Source organism: Sceloporus occidentalis, unplaced genomic scaffold, assembly GCF_023333645.1.
Source record: "Sceloporus occidentalis isolate IW3139 unplaced genomic scaffold, rSceOcc1.0.p SCAF_4, whole genome shotgun sequence".
In the NCBI taxonomy this organism is placed as follows: domain Eukaryota; kingdom Metazoa; phylum Chordata; class Lepidosauria; order Squamata; family Phrynosomatidae; genus Sceloporus; species Sceloporus occidentalis.
This window is the reverse complement of record NW_028316984.1, coordinates 112,463,244-112,483,186: the sequence shown is the minus strand read 5'-3', so window position 1 is coordinate 112,483,186 and position 19,943 is coordinate 112,463,244. Positions and strand designations below refer to the sequence as shown.

The following is a 19,943-nucleotide window of genomic DNA, read 5'->3' as shown; positions in this document are numbered from 1 at the left end:
TCACATTTACACACAATCTTCTAACTTGGGTTGGCTCACAATATTAGTACATATCATGCTTCGGATAAATGACACTGGGAAATGGATGAAAAAGTTCAGGTGAGTATCGATTTAATTGTGCAATCTTGTGGAAAATCTTAAATAATATGTCCTAGTGATATTTTAACCTCTGGCTAATCCTTTGATTAGTGTGTGGCATTCCAACTCACAGATAACACAGTAGAGCATGAATTCAGTCCTAAGTAGCATGAGCAGAAGAGAATTCATGCAAGGCAATTCCTTCCATCACTTTCCTCACCTTGTATAAAAACCTCTCTGGAATAATAAAATTTGTTGGAGCTAAAAGGTAGAGTTAGAGAGAGCTAGTGTGGTGTAGTCGTTTAAGCATTGGGCTATACGCTGGAGACCGGGATCTGAATCCTTACTCGGCCATGGAAACCTACTGGACGCCCTTGGGCAAGTCACACACTCTCAGCTTCAGAAAAAACAGTGACAGGGTCACCTTAGGGTCACCATAAATCAGACAGAACTTAAAGACATACAACAACAAATAGTGTTAGAATACTCATTATGTCCAGCTGGGCCTCCAGACTACAGTTTTTGGTATGGAATAAAGAAAAAAAACCCTATGTTCTCTAGCATAGAAAGGTTGGATTCTCTGTAGCTAGGACTGTGTAAGACTAAGAACAGAGATGTAGGCCCGGTTCAGATGGGCGTTATAGGATGCCCTCGTCACGTGACAAGGGCGTCAAAATGGCAGCGCCCTGTACAGATGGGCGCCACCATCATGTGATGGATGCCTAGCGTCCACACGTCGTGGCGCCATTATGATGTCGCGAGTGTGCCATTATCACACCGCAAGAAGAGCCTACTTTTTGCAGGTTCTTTTTGGTCTGCGGGGAAGTCCCGCAGTCTGGAGGCTGCGGCTTCCCCACGGACCAAAGCCAGGCACCGGGAGACTGTCCTTTTTGGATGATCTGTCCCACGCTATTGTTTATTTATTTGATATGGTCTGTCATCTCAAGTGAATCAGCATGGTGTAGTGGTTTGAGTGTTGGAGATCAAAATTAAAATCCCAGCTTAGCCATGGAAACCTACTGGGTGACCCTCGGCAAGTCAAGGTCTCTCAGCCTTAAAGGAAGGAAAAGACAAATCTATGAAGAAATCTTGCCAAGAAAACCTTGCAATGTTTTTTTCATAAGTTAAAGTTGACTCAATGGCATATAACAACAACAACCATATAAAAACTGTTAAGACCCAGACTTTCTTGCTCATGGACAGGACATAGAGATGTTTGTTTGAAAGGCAGAGCAAAGTCATGAGACCATTAAAAGTTCCTTCTTCTTTATAGGAGAGATGAGGGGGAAAGAGAGAGATTATGACTATTTAGTTATACTACTAAATAAGATTTCTAAGAAACAATGACAATTAATTTTCTGTGAAGTGTGCATATCCCCGTGGATTTTTTGCACACTGCCAGTGACTATAGCAGGAGGTAAAAGAAATTTCAGCAAGCTAGTACTCATCAAAAACTGCAGATACTCTACAATGCTGTACAATGGGGCAATAACAGTTAAGCCACATAGCCAGTTTAGATAAATTGACTTTGAAGGTCTAATTCATGATTTTGCAATGGCTAGAATAACAACACTTTTGAATTAATTTGCCTAATATTTGCAGTCACAATCATCAATTAGAAAAAAATACATCGAAAGGCTAATTTGAAAATAACCTAATTACCATAAGGTTTCAAAACAGTAAATTCATTGAACCTTCAGGTGTCATTACTACATAAAAGTAGCAAAGACAATCCTCCTTCAGAAATGTAAAATTTTGAACAGTGTTGCAGGTCTATATCATGTTACAGGCTCAACCGGATCGGGGCCACGGCAACCTCGTGCCGCGGCCTCGATCTGGCCTTCCAAAGGCGCAAAAAGGAGCTGCAAAACGTGGCAGGAGTGTAGGTGTAAGCTGTTGTTATGATATGATGTTGATATGATGTCTTAAATAAAAATAATTTAAAAAACTATTTGTAAAAACAAATCCTGCAAATCTTAGAACTTGGCACCTAGGAAAATATCTTCTCCTATCAGTGATGTAGACTTGAGTCAATTGACTCAGATACAAGTCATTTCAATGACTTGACTTGGACTTGACTCAACTTGTGGCTTCTATATTTTTAACAACACACTATATTTTTAGCACATTCACTTTGAGCAGCAGGCAAGACTCTCCAAAAAGCACAAGGCACATTTCTTGGAGGAGAATTGTGTTAACCTTCAGGTTTCAGGTGGAAAGTTCTAAATCTGTTGAAAAGCTTTAGAAGGCTCCTCCTATGTGCAGTGGGGACAGGGTGCCAAGCAGACTCAAGCCCTGCCTCAAGCCCATTGTCTCACATGTTTACTGTTGCCCCCAAGAAACACACATCACCTCCTTTTTTCTTGTTAAAGTTGGCTCCCAGACTTGAGATTTGACTTGAGACTTGACTTGAATGTATTTTGCAAGAACCTGAGACTCAACTTGAGGCTAGAAGACAGAGCCTTGAGACTTGACTTGAGACGTGTACTAAAAGACTTGAATACATCACTATCTCCTATACACTTCTATACCTATACTCTGCTGTCCATAACTGGAACCTATTTTGGAGATCCTCCATCAAATAAATTTGGACAAAGACTCTTACTTCTACTATTTTTTATTAACATCCTAGATAGGCATTGTCAATGCCAACTTACTGTAATTAATAAGCTGTAGAATGTCTAGTGAGAAATCCAGATGCATGCTCTGCACCTTCATGATGGATTCCAAACCCACACAGAATATGCCATACATTTCTTATTTTCTTTTAAAGGGCAGAGACTCTTAAAATGTCACTATACTAATGTATAGTAAACATAAATATCACTTTCATCCATCGCCTTTTCCCTCCTGGCTATTTCAGAAGAATCTTCACAGGTGATTTAACATAAGTCAAGAAGGGGATGTCTGACAGAAATTTATTATTCCAAAAGAAATGGCAGGATAAAGATAAATTAGATATTACACAGTTACAACCACTAAATTACAAAATATATAAGGACACTTTCTGATAACACTTCAAGGAACACTGTTATTTTTAAAAAAATTATCAATACCTTTTTTGTAGATTTAACTTAAAGCCTTCAAGAGGTATGCCATCCTGCATCACAGCTCTGATTGGACAACCAACAGCCAGACAGCTTTGTACTATAGCTCGACTTAGAATCATTCCAGTCTTTCAATGAATGGGGGAAAAGGGTTTGAATAAGTTAAAAGAACCAGAAAATTCAACAATGTGTTACAAATAGAGAGGTCATTATGCCTGGATAACTCAGGATATTAACAGTTGGAGAAACTGAAACACTATCCACAACTTAGCAGTCAATGAGCCCTGCTCAGAACCAGTGATCTTCTGTACAACAAGGGTGGCATTTTACAGTTCAGTGCAAAATAGAACAGACCCTTGATATCTTCATTTGTCCTTTTCCTCTGCATATTTCACAGTGCAACGATTTAGGGTCCATAACGTGTCACTTGCTATACTTATAACTACAGAGTTTACTTGAAATATGTATGCACAGGAAAAAAGTTCAGTGAACTGCAAAGATTGCAACAAATCTATAGTCATTGAGTCAATTTAAAGTTTTACCTCAAATCTGAAAAAAATGTTAACATCCTTAAAGCCTTTTGTTTTAGAAATAGTAGCTCTACAAGAAATATACAGCAGCAAGAGGGTTGTTATAAGTGCAATCTTGTCATTGTCTCTTATATTTTCTTTCTTTCAAGAATTAAGGCTGCAGTTCTAAACTCACTTACCTGGCACTAAGGCTCAGTAAAAACAATATGGCTTGCTTCTGACTAACAATGGCTTTGACTAGGTTTCAGGAGAGATGCTAATATTGGTTATAAAAACCAGGGAGTTAAATTGCATTATTTATGAAGATTAGCCATTGTTCTTGTTCACAATTTATATCTTATGCCACCATTTCTACAAACAAGTTCAAGTGTCTCCCTCCCTTCTTTCATTTATAGTCCAATGATCTGTTTAATGTTCAATCTCCACATTAGGAAGTTTATCACATGGGAGGCTAAGTGCCCAAATCTCGTGCAAAACCGGGATTTAAATCTCAGAAAAATCCTGCAAAAGGGGATCATTTTCAGACACATTAGGAGCATTGAGCATTAATCTGACATTTGGACAAAATCAGTGGCTTTTTATATTTGTGAAAATCTCAAAAGTCAAAAGTGGCAAATTTCGTCCAATTTCTGTGCATGTTAATGTCGGATTTATGCTCAGTGCCCCTGACGTTGTCTGAAAACGATCCTGCTTTTGCAGGATTTTCCACTTTCAGTCTGGGATGCTCCCCAATGTCATCTCAAAAAGATCCCACTTTTGCAGATTTTCTCGATTTAAATCCTGTTTCTGCACGGGATAAACTCCATGTGATAAACTCCTAGGAAATGCAACATCAGGCTTAAGGGTCCTTCATTAGAGGTACTCTACAATGGATTAACATGACATTAGCATCTAATCTCATTCCATGTTTGCTGTTTGCCTTTGACACTGTTCTAGTGTACTCGCATATTGCAACACCCACGATTCATTCACTTTCAATCCGTTCTAATTCAAAGACAATGACAAATGCATCTTCATATAGAGCAGTTGATATGACCACAATGAAAAGACTAAATTGCTTTTTGGCTTTACTCATATGTGTTCTATCAAACCGAACTACCATTTGTTTTCAAATGAACACAATGGATTATATGGCATACTACTTTGAAATCACCTTCTGTTAAGTTGTAACTAACTGTATAAACATTATGTTAAATATTTAACTATAATTCTGCATAAACTTTGGTTCAATAAAACAAATTCACAACTATAAAAACTATTATATAAAACAATTGTAGCTGAAAATGAGAGGCAGTGTGGTGTAGTGATCTGAGCACTGTACTACAGCTCTGGAGACCATGGAGGTTTTTAAGCAGAGGCTGGATGGCCATCTGTTGGGGATGCTTTGATTGAGATTTCCTGCCTGGCAGGGGGTTGGACTGGATGGCCCCTGTGGTCTCTTCCAACTCTATGATTCTATGGTTTGAATCCCTGCTTGGCCATGGAAATCACTGGGTGATTTTGGGCAAGTTACACTCTCTCAGCCTTAGAGGAAGTCAAAGTCAAAACCTCCTCTGATCAAATTTTACAAAGAAACCCCCATAATAGATTTGCTTTAGGGTCTCCATAAATCAGAAACAACTTGACACACAAAAACAACAATAACTGGAAATACTGCTACTCACTGCTAAACTGAAAAAGTGTGTGTGTGTGGGGGGGGGGGGGCAGCAGCCTAGGACCTAATGCTGGAAAATCAAACCAACTTAGTTTGATTTACATAAACCTCGCTGGAGGGGGAGTATTCTCTCCTAGCTTTGTTTGTCTGCATTCTCTGTGCAACAGCAAGTGAAGTTGGGGGATGGGTAGAATTGCAATGGTCTATCAGAACTCCATCACCCAAACATATTATATCCCAGTGTCTGCTGGGTTTGAGTGTGTACATTTGAAAGTGGGCAACACAGTAGAATAGAGATTCTGTTGGTCTACCCCACTACTCAACAGTCTCTTCCTCAACAGGTTGAGCTGGTCCTGGCAATGTGTTGGCTTGTGGTGCTGGGGAACTTCAACATCCATGCAGAGGCCACTCTGATGGGAGCCACTCAGAACTTCATGTGCTTCATGATAATCTTGAGTCAGTCCCAATTAATATCTGAGATTCACTCATGTTGCTGGATGACAGTCATCTGGAGCGGAGGAACTAGACTTAATGGGACTTGAAGCCTCTAAAGGGATGGAGGACTGATTGAGATGTTCCATGGCAAGACAGTTATGGATCCAGATGGATTACTGATGGCTCCTGGATAATTTCTTGTTTGACAGGACAAGTGATCCTGTCAAAGCCCTGGAAATAATTCAAAGAAATAATTCTTCTCTGCCACCACTGGATCCACAATGCGTTGTCCAGAAGAACTGTCTTGACTGGTCAGGGGCCTTCTATGTAGACCACACAGCTGCCTGCTGTGAAGAATGTGCACATAAATGTACTCAGATTTAATGTTTGATGTGAGTCCAGTGGATATAACCTCAGCTCCTGATCTTTGTTACTGGATATGTTTCAATTTGTCCAGACTGAGAACGTGGAGAGGATCTTTGGAGAGGCAACAGCCAACACATGCCTACTGGATCCATTTCTCCCTGACTCATGAAAGCAGCCAGAGGGGGACTGGTATGTGAGTAAGAGGAGTGGTGAATACCTCACTGCAGCAAAGCAGCTTTTCATTCTGTCTAAAAAAGTCTATGGTGAGGCCTTTATGACAAAACTCTCCCTGATGCCAACGACACTGACCAGACTCCAATGCCATCTGGGGTGGCAGCAAGGTTCTAGAGTGCATGGTGGTTTCCCAAGTCCAAGAATTCCTGAATGAAATGGATTGTCATGGTATCTCTCGAGAATTGGGAGCACCTTTTTATACAGAGGTTCCACTATTTCTTGGAGGGTTGAAGGTCATGCTGAGGGATTCTTTGTTCAACCTCATGGCTTTTAGCCTGCAGGTCAGCAATAGCACTTAGCATTTACATTTCTCTACCGCTTAATAGTGAACTTAGCACTCTGTAAGGGGTTTAAAATCTGTAAGCCAATTGCCCCCAACAAGCTAGGTAGCCATTTTACTGACCTATGAAAGGACGGAAGGTTGAGTCAACCTTGGAGCCCTGGGATCGAACTTACAATGCTGTGCTGCAGTACCAGCATTTAACCACTGCACCACCAGGGCTCCTACAGGTTCCCCAATATCCTGTTCTCATACTGCAACAGCAGACACAGTGCCAGGTGTTCAGAAACCAAAGGACCAAGCACTTTCCAACATCAAACAGCCCAGGGTCATTAGCTGTAAGTCCTAGAATAGTCCACGGTAGCAGATAAGATCAGGAAACAATCCAGGGTCATAAATCTTAAGAGTCAGGTGTCACTGTAAATGCCGGCTTCAGAAAGAAATCCAGTTTGTTTCCAGCAACCGAAAGGGGAAAGCACACTGAGTCAACCCCAACCCACTTGCAGACCATATTTAAGGAGAACATTTCCCCACAGTGTATGAATAACCTCTTGTTTCACCTGTAGGCTGCAGTCTTTGCCTTTCTTGGAGTGGTGGGAGTATCTCTTCAGCTTCCTCCTCCTATAGAACCCTCAGGTGGCTGTTTGAGTTGGAGAAGGTAAGTTGCTGTGGCAAGTCTGATTCATCTTCAGAGGTCAAACACTCAGTGGGAGGCCTCACGGGTGGGTCTGCTTCATCCTCAGAAGTCCAATTCTCAAGGGGGAGGGCATAACACACTGGGCCTTTCAACATGTAGATGAAACCACTGGGTGAGATTATCCAGAATTTTAGTGTTTGGTGTAAACAGTTTGCTGGATGACTCTTCTTTCCATCTAATTCCAAGGAAACTGTCTCAATGCTAAATGAGTGTCTGCTGTCAGTAATGTACTGGATTAGGACAAAGAAATCAAAAGTTAATCCAGACAAGAGGGAGGTGCTGCTGGACAACCAAAAGACAGATCATCCCTGTGCTGGATGGGGTTACACTCACCCCAAGTACATACAAGTTTATGGTCTGGATGTACTCTTGAATTTAGCCTTGAGCTTGGAGGACCATGTTTCAATGGTGACTAGGAGTGTGTTCAGACAATTAAACCCAGTGAACCAGCTGCACCTATTCCTGGAAATGTCAGATCTGACTACTATAACATTTGTCTTGATTACATCCTTTTCTACATGTAGATGTTTTCAGAAACTCTTTGGAAACTGCAGTGGGTCCAAAACGCTGTAGCCACACTGCAGAATGGGGCTTGGGTATAGGGTGCATGGCACTCCTCTGCCAAAAAAAACCCCAACGCATATTGGCTATAGGTTCATTCCTGGGGCACAAATCAAGTGCTGTTTATAAAGCCCCATATGGCTTAGATCCATAAGATCTTCTTATATCTAAGAAGCAGAGCCCTCCCTCCAGTCCATCTGGTGCCATCCAGCCTCAGAGGGAGAGATGCAGACCCAGTTCCATCAGGCCTGGCCTAGATTAAGAAGCAGAGCCCTCCCAACAATCTATCTGCCATGCACATTCCTGCCCCTCTCTTTCTATTTACCCATGGCCATTGACTGTTAACTGGCCATTGCAAAGGTCTTTTCATTGTAGTGGATTGTACTATCATCATCATCATCATCATCATCATCATCATCATCATCATCATCATCATCATCTTTTAAACTGTTTTATTAAATTAATGTTTTTAATATTTTAATATTATTTATATAATTGTTTTATAACTTATTTATAAGCTATAACTTATTTATAGCTTATAACTGCATTATTCATTAACTGTATTTGGTTTTAACTTGTACTGTGATCTGCTTGGGTTCCATATTTGGGGAAAAGGTTGGATATAAATGAAATAAATACAATGAAATGAAGAAATAAATTGTTCCTTCACATAACACACAAAACCATGAATATGTTATTAAAATCAGTGCTGTTTCATTTCATTGTGGTACCTTTGTGATCATCCACATATTAGAAAGTGGGAAGCATGCAGAGGCTGGTATCAGATCAGATCTCCTGGAAATGCTTTTCTTCATATTTTCCATAGTTACTGACCCAAGAACCACCAGCTGAGGATCAATCTATATCCAATAACAGAATAATATAATTTAACTGATACTTGACATCACTAAATATATATATAGAGAAAAATCTATGTGTTATTTCTCATTTCAGTGGAATATCATCCTACAGAAACTGAAAATTATTGTGAGCATGAGGAAATAACATTTTGTTACACTGTTTGTTTTTCGTTGTCTTGCCATCAGTGTTTTCTTTATTAGGGACATAAAATGTATGCCAAATAACTCATAGTACTACCCAATATCTGTGAACTAAGAAATAAGATCCACTGAGTTCAGTGGGACTTATTTCCAGGTGAATCCATACAGGACTGTAGCCTAAATAGGTATGTGGAATTAAATATTTAAGCCTGAACACAAATTTAGCCAGGGGGAGGTACTATCATCAGAAACATTAGTGAGAGAAAATGATGTTAAGATGTTAAGTCTGTAATTAGGATAACTTCAATAATGTATATGGATTATTTAAACACTCTAAAGCCTTATGTACAGTAAAAGTTAAATAATGATATTATATTCTGAGAAAATGATATAACCTTGGCACGGCACAATCAGAATGCTTTCACACATACACAAAGAGAAAAGGCATCACTGGCCAAAAAGATCCTCAGTTTGACATTACCTGTTAGCCAGCTGCAGCAGTGCAGAGGAAAGAAGCCCCACTGCTTTTGTACAATGGGAATGAATGTTTTTTTAATCCCACACTAAAGGCTGAGGGACTTCAAGTAACACATGTACTTGCCCTCTCCATTCTAAGTTGCTATCAGAGACAACACAACTGTGTGGAAGATTGTTATAGATGGAATTAGAGAGAGAGATCATTATGATGTGCATAGCACCTGCTGTAAGTCCCCATGTCCTCTTAGCAATGCCACTGGCTTTAATCTTATCACATTTGATTTTGTGGTGCACTGGGGAGGAAATATTTTCCTCTTGTTATTCATTTGAGGTTGGCACCCAGCACTAATACCATGCTGTTCTTCAAGAGATATAATGCAGGATATTACCTAAGAACACCAGATAAAGAAATGACACCACATCCTTCTAACCCAGCATCAGGTGATGTTACAATTCCTACAGTGCATGGAGCAACAGAGTCACAGATAGATAGAATAATGTTATCAATACTTTTTTCTTTATATTGCTTTCCTTTATACCTGTTACATTTTAAATGAAATTGTTGGAAACTTGCAGTGTAGGACGATAAGGTTTGTGGCCAAAAGCAAAAAATGTTCTGTCCAGTAAAGACATATGAACCTTTTGGTTAATATGCTAAAGATTTAAATAGCACAATATATCTATATTTTTTAAAATCACGATCCATGGCAACATGGGAGTTTGTACTGCAGGGAAAGGGAAGCATTTCTCTTCACCCACAACCACTGTAACACTGCTTCCTTCAAAATATGTAAGAAAAAATTATCACAAATAAATTTTGTGCCTGACCTCCTCACTGATCAAATTGGAAAAATGTTCAGTGCAGTTCTTCAGTGTAACTGTTTCAGTTACAATATGAAGTTTAGAAAGTTAAGAGTTTGTACAGTGCACCCTTCCTGTCCATGGGGTTTGGTTTGGAGTCCCGCCTCAGATGGGGAAAAAATGCAAGAGCTGAAGCCCATATTAATCAATGGACAACAATGGACAAGCACCTGTTTTGTCACAGTTGCAATCACACACTACCGTTTATTAATATGGGGTGGAGCAATCTGCAGGAGCTCCAATCTGCAGGTGTCTAGCCTGGCAATATGGTGGCTCACTGTAACTCCATTCTCTATCCCTCAATTTCTGCAAAGCATTTTGTGGTCTCGCTTTTCCTTTTTAAAAAAGCCAGAGCTGAATCATGAAGTGCTTAATTATTTCAGGCCAGTGGCTAGCCCCTTAATTTTGAACAAGGTGACTGTATCAATGGTTGCTGGCCAAAATCAAGCACTTCTGAATGATACTATCTGGATGCATTTCAGTTGGGTCCTAGGCCTAGTCTGGGGAGCATACTGCATTAACTGCCCTGTGGAATGCCATTGGTCAGGAGAAAGGAGCAGTTAATCCCAGTTGGTTCTCCTAAATTTCTCGGTTGCTTTTGATATGAACACCTGTTGTATGCTTTGTGGGAAGCTCTTTTTTAAAGATAAGGGCACTGGCCATAATTCTAGATAAGGTGTTTAGCTATGTAACTATTTTAGTTACATAGTAAATTAATGTCTCCTGTCCCAATCCTGCCTCACTAGACAGCAGCTGCTGGGGCATCAGGGATCTGTTCTATCAATTGGGCACCTCTGACATTTCCAGCCCTTCCTAAGAGTGTGGGACCCTAAGCTATGCAGCAACTATCACTGTGGGGGAAGGAGATGCTTGTTGGCCCCCGTGGAAGACTTTGCATTTGGGCTCCAGGTCACATGGAGGGGGTGAGGGAGGAGGCTATTTATGTCCCTGTTCTCCTGATTTATGCGAGGGATTGCATTGAAGAACAGATTGTGAATTCCATCAACTATTTTTAAATTGGATTCATTCCAGTTTTGGGGGGGGAACTGCAGAAGTGGATGGTGAGGGGCTATTGTTCTGTCCCTTGGAACTATCATTTTGCTGTTTCTCAAGGCTCATTTCTGTCCCTCTTGCTGTTTTATTCTGTTTACTTAATTTTAATTACCTTTCATCTTTCTCCTGGTATTGAGATCCAGGCAAATTACTACATTATTTAGAAAGAGATTTCATCCTCATGTGCAAGAACAATCATTTATGGGAGTTTTCTCCTACTGGGGGCAAAAGTGAGTATTCCTCTGCAGTATACTCCCCATGTTTCAATGTCCAAAGGGTTTGCATTATTCTGCAAAAAAAAACCACATGGTCTTTCTGTGAAAAAAGAAACTGTTTTCTTCATAGAAAGCCCTGTTTTCTCCACTGGAAACAATTTCTGCACTGGAAACACCGGGAAACTCCCAACTTTGCAAATCAGCCAGCTGAGCTCGGATTTTAGCTGGAAGTTACCTGTCCAGGAATACCTGTCCAGGAATGCTGCTAACACACCCTCACATGGCTGATAAGAGCCTGCTCGGCAAAAGGAAACCACGCCGAGCTGCCAAGAAGCAGTTCCTCAAGCAACAATGCCAAATGATGTCTGAATAGAATAAGCCACAAGCCAGTCCAAATTTCAGGATTACAGAGAGCAATATTACCAGTCCAGTCCGAGGTCAAGAGTGCCAGAGGGTTGGTCAAGGTGTCTGGTCCGAGGTCAAGGATTCAAAGGCCTAGGAAGCCAGGAGTCAGATCCAGCAGCGTTCACTAATGAGAACCAATAGACTCTGACAAGAGAGCTCAGCATCTGCCAGGTGTCTTATATCTAGCTCCCTTATTACAGCTGCTGAGTGGCTAATGAGCATTTCTCAGCAAGCCTCTTGGAACGCTGAAGGCACACCCTTTCTGATCTTCTCTGGCTGAAGATAGAAAACTCAATGCTCTGCTGCTCTATGTCTCCCAAGTCTGAAACGTCTACTGGGGCAAGGCTGGGCTGCTGAGCCCCAGGTTCCACTGGACAAGATCCCACAGAGCTAGGGTCTGACTGAGCCAAATCCACTGGGGCTGGGAGAGCAATGCTGGGACCTCGCAGGGCAGAACCGGGGCCTGGCACAGCCTCAGGTTCCTCCTGTACCTGAGGAGCCAAGTCCACTGAGTCGTCCTCCAAGTCCTCCTCGTGGCTGGCCATGACATTACCAAGGATTCACCTGACTGGCGGCATCGGCAGCAAAATGAGTGCGATAATATCTGGATGTATCCTGAATTCGAATATAACTCGGAAGAGGAAATTGGGTTTATTAGCTGTGCGCTAAGCTCCCTAGTCTCTGCTTACTCACAGGATTGGAGTGTCCCAGAGTGTATTCTACATATGAAACTCTTCTGCCCTCATCCTTCCCCCCTCCATCTGAGCTACTCAAGGTTTCTGTAGTCTACTCTTTGGACACACAGGCCCGGGACAGATGGGCAGGAAGCGCCGTACTCGGGCCAATTCTAGGGTTCCACACGGTCCGGAAAGCTAGAACATGCGGGCACCGGCCTCAGGCAGCCTCCTGTCCACACGGGGGCCACCACCATGATGTAAACAACATGCAGTGTACAGACGTTGCTGCATGTCGCTTACTTCGCCAAGCACCTTTAAAATAACTCAGTTTTTCTGGGTTCTTTTTATTGTGGAGGGGCAGCGTATGGTTTGGCTGCTGTGGCATCCCTCCAGAAGAAAAACAGATGCCTCCAGCCCACCCTTTTGGGACGGTATGTACCACACCATAATCATCACCCACATTTGAACCCTTCAAAGTCCACCATTCAGTTTCCATATTTCCATTTTGGTTAGCTCTGACTGCTGTGCCTGTATGAATTACTATCATGTATGTGTGATTGCACTCTGCATTTTTCTAAAAAAAACCTCTTAATTCACCCAACCTGGAGCTCTCCCCACTTATTACCAGTATATACAGATCTAAATGGTCCTAAAGATTACCCAGCTTCTTGCAAAACTAATTTGCCTAACATTTGAAGTAATACTGATAGTTGGTGGGGACCCTTCAGTCTTTCTCACCTTTCTTTGGGTAACAGTCCCTTATCAGACAAACTGCCCAGGAGGATACCATGAAGGATGATATCAAATGCTGTTCTGAGGTATATCATTCTATGCCCTTGTATTTAATGGGACTTGAGCATCCACAGATTTTGGTATCCGTGGGAGTTCCTGGAACCAAACTCCAGTGACTAAACATATATGCAAACTGTGATATACAGCAGTCAAAATAATGCAAGTATAATCTGAAGATGCAAACACACATTCATACTATTAAACATTTTATCTGGTTCCTGAAAAGGAATCTTCAATATGTATTCTAAATTTAAATTCCACTCTGCTTATATTAATAAACCAACTGCAAAGGAAAATATCCAGCATCCACAAATATATTGCTTCCAACACTGTCTTTATCAAAGCAAAATGCCAGTAATCTACTTCAGGTCACTGATACATGGCCTAGCTTTCTGAACAATGATAAGAGAGCAACAGGCTGTAATTGTCTGGGTTATCACTATCCCCAGATTTACGAATGTGGATTATATGTCACAAATTTTACTCTGCTGGAAGGGTTTTGTCTGTCAATAAAAGATTAAAAACAACAGTCAGGGGGTAGAGCATTACTATCTACACCCAATGACAATCTTAATGTGTAAGTATCCGGAACATGAGACTTTTGCCTTTTTACAGTATAATCCTTTTAGAATTTTAAGCATCTCAGCAAGCTTTAATATTAGGACTGCTTTTTAAAAAATGGTATCTGTTCACTTTGCTTTTAATTTAGCTTTGAACAATTGCTACTGAAGATATGAAAATTACTGTTCTCATAAAACTGTTTTATCTGAGCACATGTTTAGATTTAAAAAGTGTGACTGTCTCTGCAGGGATCATACCTGTGGGCAAGAGCAGATGGGTGGGAATAACTGACCTAAGTCTGCTCTGGCCACAAGTTGGCCAGGACTGCTGTGACCGCAGGGTCTTCACCCAAAACAGGCCACTGCCACCAGACCCAAACCACACTGCCAGGAGCTGGATTATTCTGGTACCTTTTTGCTCTGGTTCAAAGGACTGGAGCGTGGTGTCGGAGTGGCTTTGGGCCACTTTGGGGGCATGCACTATGTAAATGACATGCCCCTAAAGTGACCAGGAACTGCTTTATTTGGCCTGTCTGTACCGGGCCCATGCTAATGACCCTGTTTTGTAAAATGTTTTGTTCTCTGATTTTGCTTCTCACATTTCATTTTCTCTATCAACATTGCATTAATATAAACAAATTGTAAGCTTTCTAAACCATTGCTGCTGCTGTTGTTTCCAGTTTATGGCAACTCTAAGGTCAACCTTTCACAGTGTTTTCTTTGCAAGATTTGTTCAGAGAAAGGTTGCTTTTGCCATCCTTAGAGGCTTCCATGTGGTCATGCAGTGGGTTTCCATGGCTGAGTGGAAATCTGTTCTGTGGAATCTCTCAAAACCTATTCTCTATACTCATAGTCCAATGCTCAAACCAGTAAACCATTCTGGTTCTTTGCTAAATCATGCTGTTTCTCAATCTTCAGGAATCAATGAACTCATACAGAACAACAGTAGATATTAGTGTAAAGTGGCAGCTATAATAATGACTATGTCAAAAACTAGGCACTTTCGCATAAGTACCTCAACTAGCAAAAAAAAAGCTTGTTTAGTACAGGTTGAGTTACCTTTATCTGAAAGTCCAAAATCCAAAATACTCCAGGAACCAAATCTTTTTTCATGGGTGGCTGTCAGCTTTGCTTTCTGGTGATTTAATGTACCCAGTCTTTGTTTCATGCACAAATTATTTAAAATATTGTATAAATTACCTCCAAGCTATGTGTATAAGGTGTATATGAAACAGAAATGAATGTTGTGTTTAGACTTGGGTCTCATCTCCAAGATAATTCATTTAGTACATATATGCAAATACAAGTATTACAAAACCCTCCCAAAAAATCCAAAGTCTAAAACACTTCTGGTCCCAAGCATTTTGGAAAATGGTGATTTAACTTGTAGCATTAGTGTCTTTCCAATAATAGTCAGTAATTGTGTTTGCATTGTAATGGAGAGCTTACTTCATACAGAAATGACAGCTTTGAAGCCTATGAATGTAGCTTGGATCTTATGTTCCCTTGAATGTGAAGAAAAAAGATGATACTCTTGATTCCTCTGTCTTCCTGCATTTCCTTGTTTGACCTGAAATTCTTCTCTTGAATGTTGGGGACTCTCCAGAACAGCATGGTAGGTGGCTCTGAGGTTTCAGAGGAATGAAGCACTGGCAAATGAAAATGATGGAAAAAGCATACTTCCTAGGATGGGCCTAAATGCTCTAAAGCCACCAAATCCCATCTGATCTTGGAACCTAAGCACTGCCAGCCCTGGTTAGAACTTTGGTGGGAGACCACCACTGAATCCAGTTATTGTGGGCTATACTTTAGAGAAGGAACTGGCGAAACTACCTCTAATTACCCCTTGCCTAAGAAAATCCTATGAATTTCTTGGGGACACCATAAGTTGACAGGCAACTTGAAGGCACACACACACACACACAACTAGCTGAAACCATCAGTTAAAACACAGGTGTGGCATTTTTTCTAGTCAAAATCAGGGCTGGTGATCTGATATCAAAGAATTGTACAATTGCCTTAGGAACAATCAGTGTTATAGTTGCAGCATATGATGATCCCCTTAAGAAAGAGCTCCCAGGGTGTATTTTATTTCAAAGGAAATGAGAGAATATTCTAATTAAAATCATGCATGCCCAACAGTTGCTAGTGAGGAGGTTTGTTTGATGAAACCCATGAACGGAAAGTACTAACATTAGTAGGGGCAAGTGTGAATATTTTTATCTGTATTGGATTGCTTCCTATTGGACACAAATTCTAACTTCCTTAGACCCAGCAATTTCATCCATATTATGTTTTACTGGATAGCAGAAATGTTTGATTTTGTAGCTGCTACCCACTACTCACCTTATACTGCATAAAATAGCTGTCTGGATCCACAGTTTCCAACGTCTGATATTCCAGAGGACTGGTTAATTGAAAATTGTCTGGAAATCCAACACAAGTTTCCCAGCTGAAAATAAGCAGTCAAAAGTGATTGCTATTGAGGATTTACTTTTCCTTCTTAAATATACAGGTTAAGTCTTCCTTATCTGGAATTCTGGAACCCAAACTACTACAAAATTCAAAATCGTCCACAAATGACTAAGATAGTGACACCTTTGCTTTCTGATGGTTCAGTGTATACAAAGTTTGTTCCATGGACAAAATTATTAAAAATATTGTATAAAACTAGCTTCAGGCTATGTGTATAAGGTGCATGTGAAAAATAAATGAATTTGGTGTTTACACTTGGATCTCATCACCAAGATATTTCATTATATACATATATGCAAATACAAGTATTCCAAAATCAAAAAAAAAAATAATCTGAAATCCAAAACACCTCCAGTCCAAAGCATCTCAGATGAGGCAGACTCAACCTGTAGTATGAATTACACATATCAGTTTTCTTTCAATGACATCTACAGGAATGCTGAATCCATCAATTCTTTGTGTGATCACAAAGGCACTTTGCTTATTCAGATACCTGTCCTGAATTCCACCCAATTCTACTTCCTCACTTGTTAGCAACCATTGCATACCCCACACTGTATTTTGGGGTCCTCATATTTTCATATCTCATATCTGGATATAGTATATTTTTGAGAGATCGATGCTCCTTCAGGAACACTAGGTAATGTTGCCAGGAGAAAGGGAATGTGCCCCAAGGCATGTATACATCCAGCTGGCATACACCAGCTAGCATACACCTCTGCACTTTGTGTATGTTCTATGGCGGGTTACAAACCGCCATATAGTATGCGATGAGCGCGTACTAGGGTTAGGAAGGGGGGTGCTTCCACACCCCCTAACCCTAGTATGCGCTCTGCGAGCACAAAATGGCAGCAGCCGTTCCACACGGCCGCCGCCATCTTGACGTAGCGGACGTGCTGCGTCCGCACATTACGCCCCGGAAAAGACGCCGTGAGCGCACGACTAGCGCCTCACGGTGTCTCTTCCGGGGCCTGAGAAGGAGCGCGATTTCCGCGCTCCTTCTCTGCAGCGTCTGGGAGCCATGCGGTTAAAAGGCTGCGGCTCCTGGACGCTGCAAGCAGAGGCGGAGCCAGACCGCTGCTTCTCAGCGGTCTGTAACCCGCCATTGTCACCCTGACCTCCCAGTCTGAGCCACTCCAGCTTTCCATGGTCAACTCATCAGATAGGTAATTATAACCTTACTGCAAACCCTTTTAAAAACCCTTTACCATATTTCCATTTTGGTTAGCACTGTATGCTGTCTCAGAATTGCTATCTTGTGTGTGTGATTGCATTCTACATTTTTCTAAATAATACCTTCTTAATTCACCCAAATTCATAGTCCACCCCAGTTAGTATCAGTATAAACAGGTGCAAATGGCTCTAATGTTACCCAATCTTCTTGCAAAAATTAATTTCTCAAAAATGTGATTTAATGCTGAGAGTTGGTGGGAACCTCCCCTGTTCCCCCACCTGTTCTTTAGGTAATACACTCCCATGTCCTCCCATGACCCATCCAATTTTGGGGGGTGGGAGGGTAGTCCATTGACCTCCAATAATTGTTCAAAGAGCACACAGGGAGCTGCAGTGGGGATGGGGAAGAAAAAATGTATCACACTTGCTGAATTTTGTTTGCCTCAGAGAAGAGTATGTAGAAACAACTCTTGCCCACCTCTTCAAGATGGAAAGCATATCTCTCTCACATACAAGATCCCAATCAAAAAATGGCAAGCAAGGGTTTGGAACAGATTTAAAAGAGCTGCAGTTTTGGTAAATACTTGTTATATTGCTTGAGGACATCCTTCCTTCCTTCCTTCCTTCCTTCCTTCCTTCCTTCCTTCCTTCCTTCTTAAAAAATAGCAGATAGTGTATAGAGAGAGTTCTCTGGACCCAAGCCTCACAGATATAATTCAAGCCCAGGTTGAAAGCATGAATATTCATATCCAATTACGGTGGGACGTCCTTATCCATGGATTCTTTATCCACAGATTCAACCATCCACGGCTTGAAAATATTTTTTAAAATAAATTCTTAAAAGCAATCCTTAATTTTACCATTTTATATAAGGGACAACATTTTGTTACGCCATTTTATTTAATGGGGTCTGAGCATCCATGGATTTTAATACCCACGGTGGGGCAGAGAGGGGGTCATGGAACCAAACTCCAGCAGATACCAGGGCCCAAATTAAGAAAATAGTATTTTGTCCAGTTTTACATTTTAGTCTTTTAAAATTTAAGTTGCTCTCAGCACAATCCTATGCATGTACTGGGAAATGTATTTAACAGAGCTCAAAACATCTCTCTCACATGTACACAAGGGTATAATGCTGCAGCTTTGGCACCAGAAGCTTATCATTCCTTATTCAAGTTTAGTTGCTAAATATTAGCAGCCATGTGCCACATCCTCATGTCTAATCCAGTTTTAATGGAAGCAAGAGATTGGTTGAGTTTATTCTTGAAACCACTCTCAGTTACTGTATGTTTTAATAATATATAGCTAGATGCTATCACCAACCCTGCTTGCTTATGATATTTATAGAAACAGCTGAAAATATCCCAACATATTAATCTCCTCTCTCTCTCCATCCCTCTATCTCCCCAATCTTAGGCTTAGTGTATCAGAAAACTCAAATAAAGCAGGAGTTAATGTACTTGTCACATCCAGGCAGCAAATCAACAGTGGGATCCAGAAGTGTTTTATAAATAACTGTGATGCCATTCTTTTCAGCTGCAGTCACTCTGTCAAAGGTCAAACTCAGAACAGGATTTAAAGGAGACCTGAAAAATGGAAACATCATCAAAGATGACCTTTTGGGGGGCGAGGGAGGAATCAAGCAGCTGCAAAACCAATAATTATATGTATACAAAGCAGTGGATATAAGAGCTCAAGAATAAATTCAGCAGCAAGACATTCAAATCTATACTGTTTCTGTTTGAAGGTTTTTAGAAATTGTACAGTAGCAGCTAGCACCTTGCTGCAGTTTCAGGTGATTTCATCTTGGGAATTCATTATCACCATCACAAGCGTGTCGTCTTTATTAACCTATAGATTACAGATAGCAAGGAAATTGAATTATTCCTGAAAAACTGGCTCATTTCCAAGCAGAAATAACAGCTGACAAACAAAGAAGAAAGGGGGGGGGGGGGGATAACGAGGCAATGATCTACAAAACTGCAACCCAACTGCAAATTAATGATGAATAACTAAAGTAATCTTTACCCTGATGATTTTCTTTTGATAAAAATTGAGGTGGGAACATGAAATAACTTCCCTTTTTTTCAGAAGAAACAAAACAAAGAGAGAAAGCTTTGCATCAATAGCACTCCTGCAACCCTGCAAATCTCCCTCATATAGATGTCTCAATGGTTTACATGTAATGATAGGAAAATAAGGTAGACTGGAATATTGTCTGGTTTTCCATTCTTCAATTGGAGCAAACAGCCAAGAGGGGAACATTTCAGTCAGCCCACTAAAATTCTGGTTGCTTGGAGTCCCTGGAAGTTGGACATTGGCCTCTCTCTTTACTTTATATTTCTCCTTGAATCCTGTTCAGAAATTCCAGC

The 19,943-nt window shown here is 40.8% G+C and overlaps 1 protein-coding gene across 1 annotated transcript in view; it reads right to left on the bottom strand.

Moving 5' to 3' along the window:
- Nucleotides 1–19,943, bottom strand: part of DCDC1 (doublecortin domain containing 1) — a 370,698-nt gene that overhangs the window by 147,454 nt on the left and 203,301 nt on the right. Inside the window, exons 14-17 of the mRNA XM_089521309.1 lie at nucleotides 19,032–19,157; nucleotides 16,270–16,375; nucleotides 8,614–8,742; nucleotides 3,135–3,253 (exon numbers count right to left, since the gene is read on the bottom strand). Coding sequence (XP_089377435.1) covers nucleotides 3,135–3,253; nucleotides 8,614–8,742; nucleotides 16,270–16,375; nucleotides 19,032–19,157 — 480 coding nt within the window. The remainder of the gene's footprint in view (nucleotides 1–3,134; nucleotides 3,254–8,613; nucleotides 8,743–16,269; nucleotides 16,376–19,031; nucleotides 19,158–19,943) is intronic.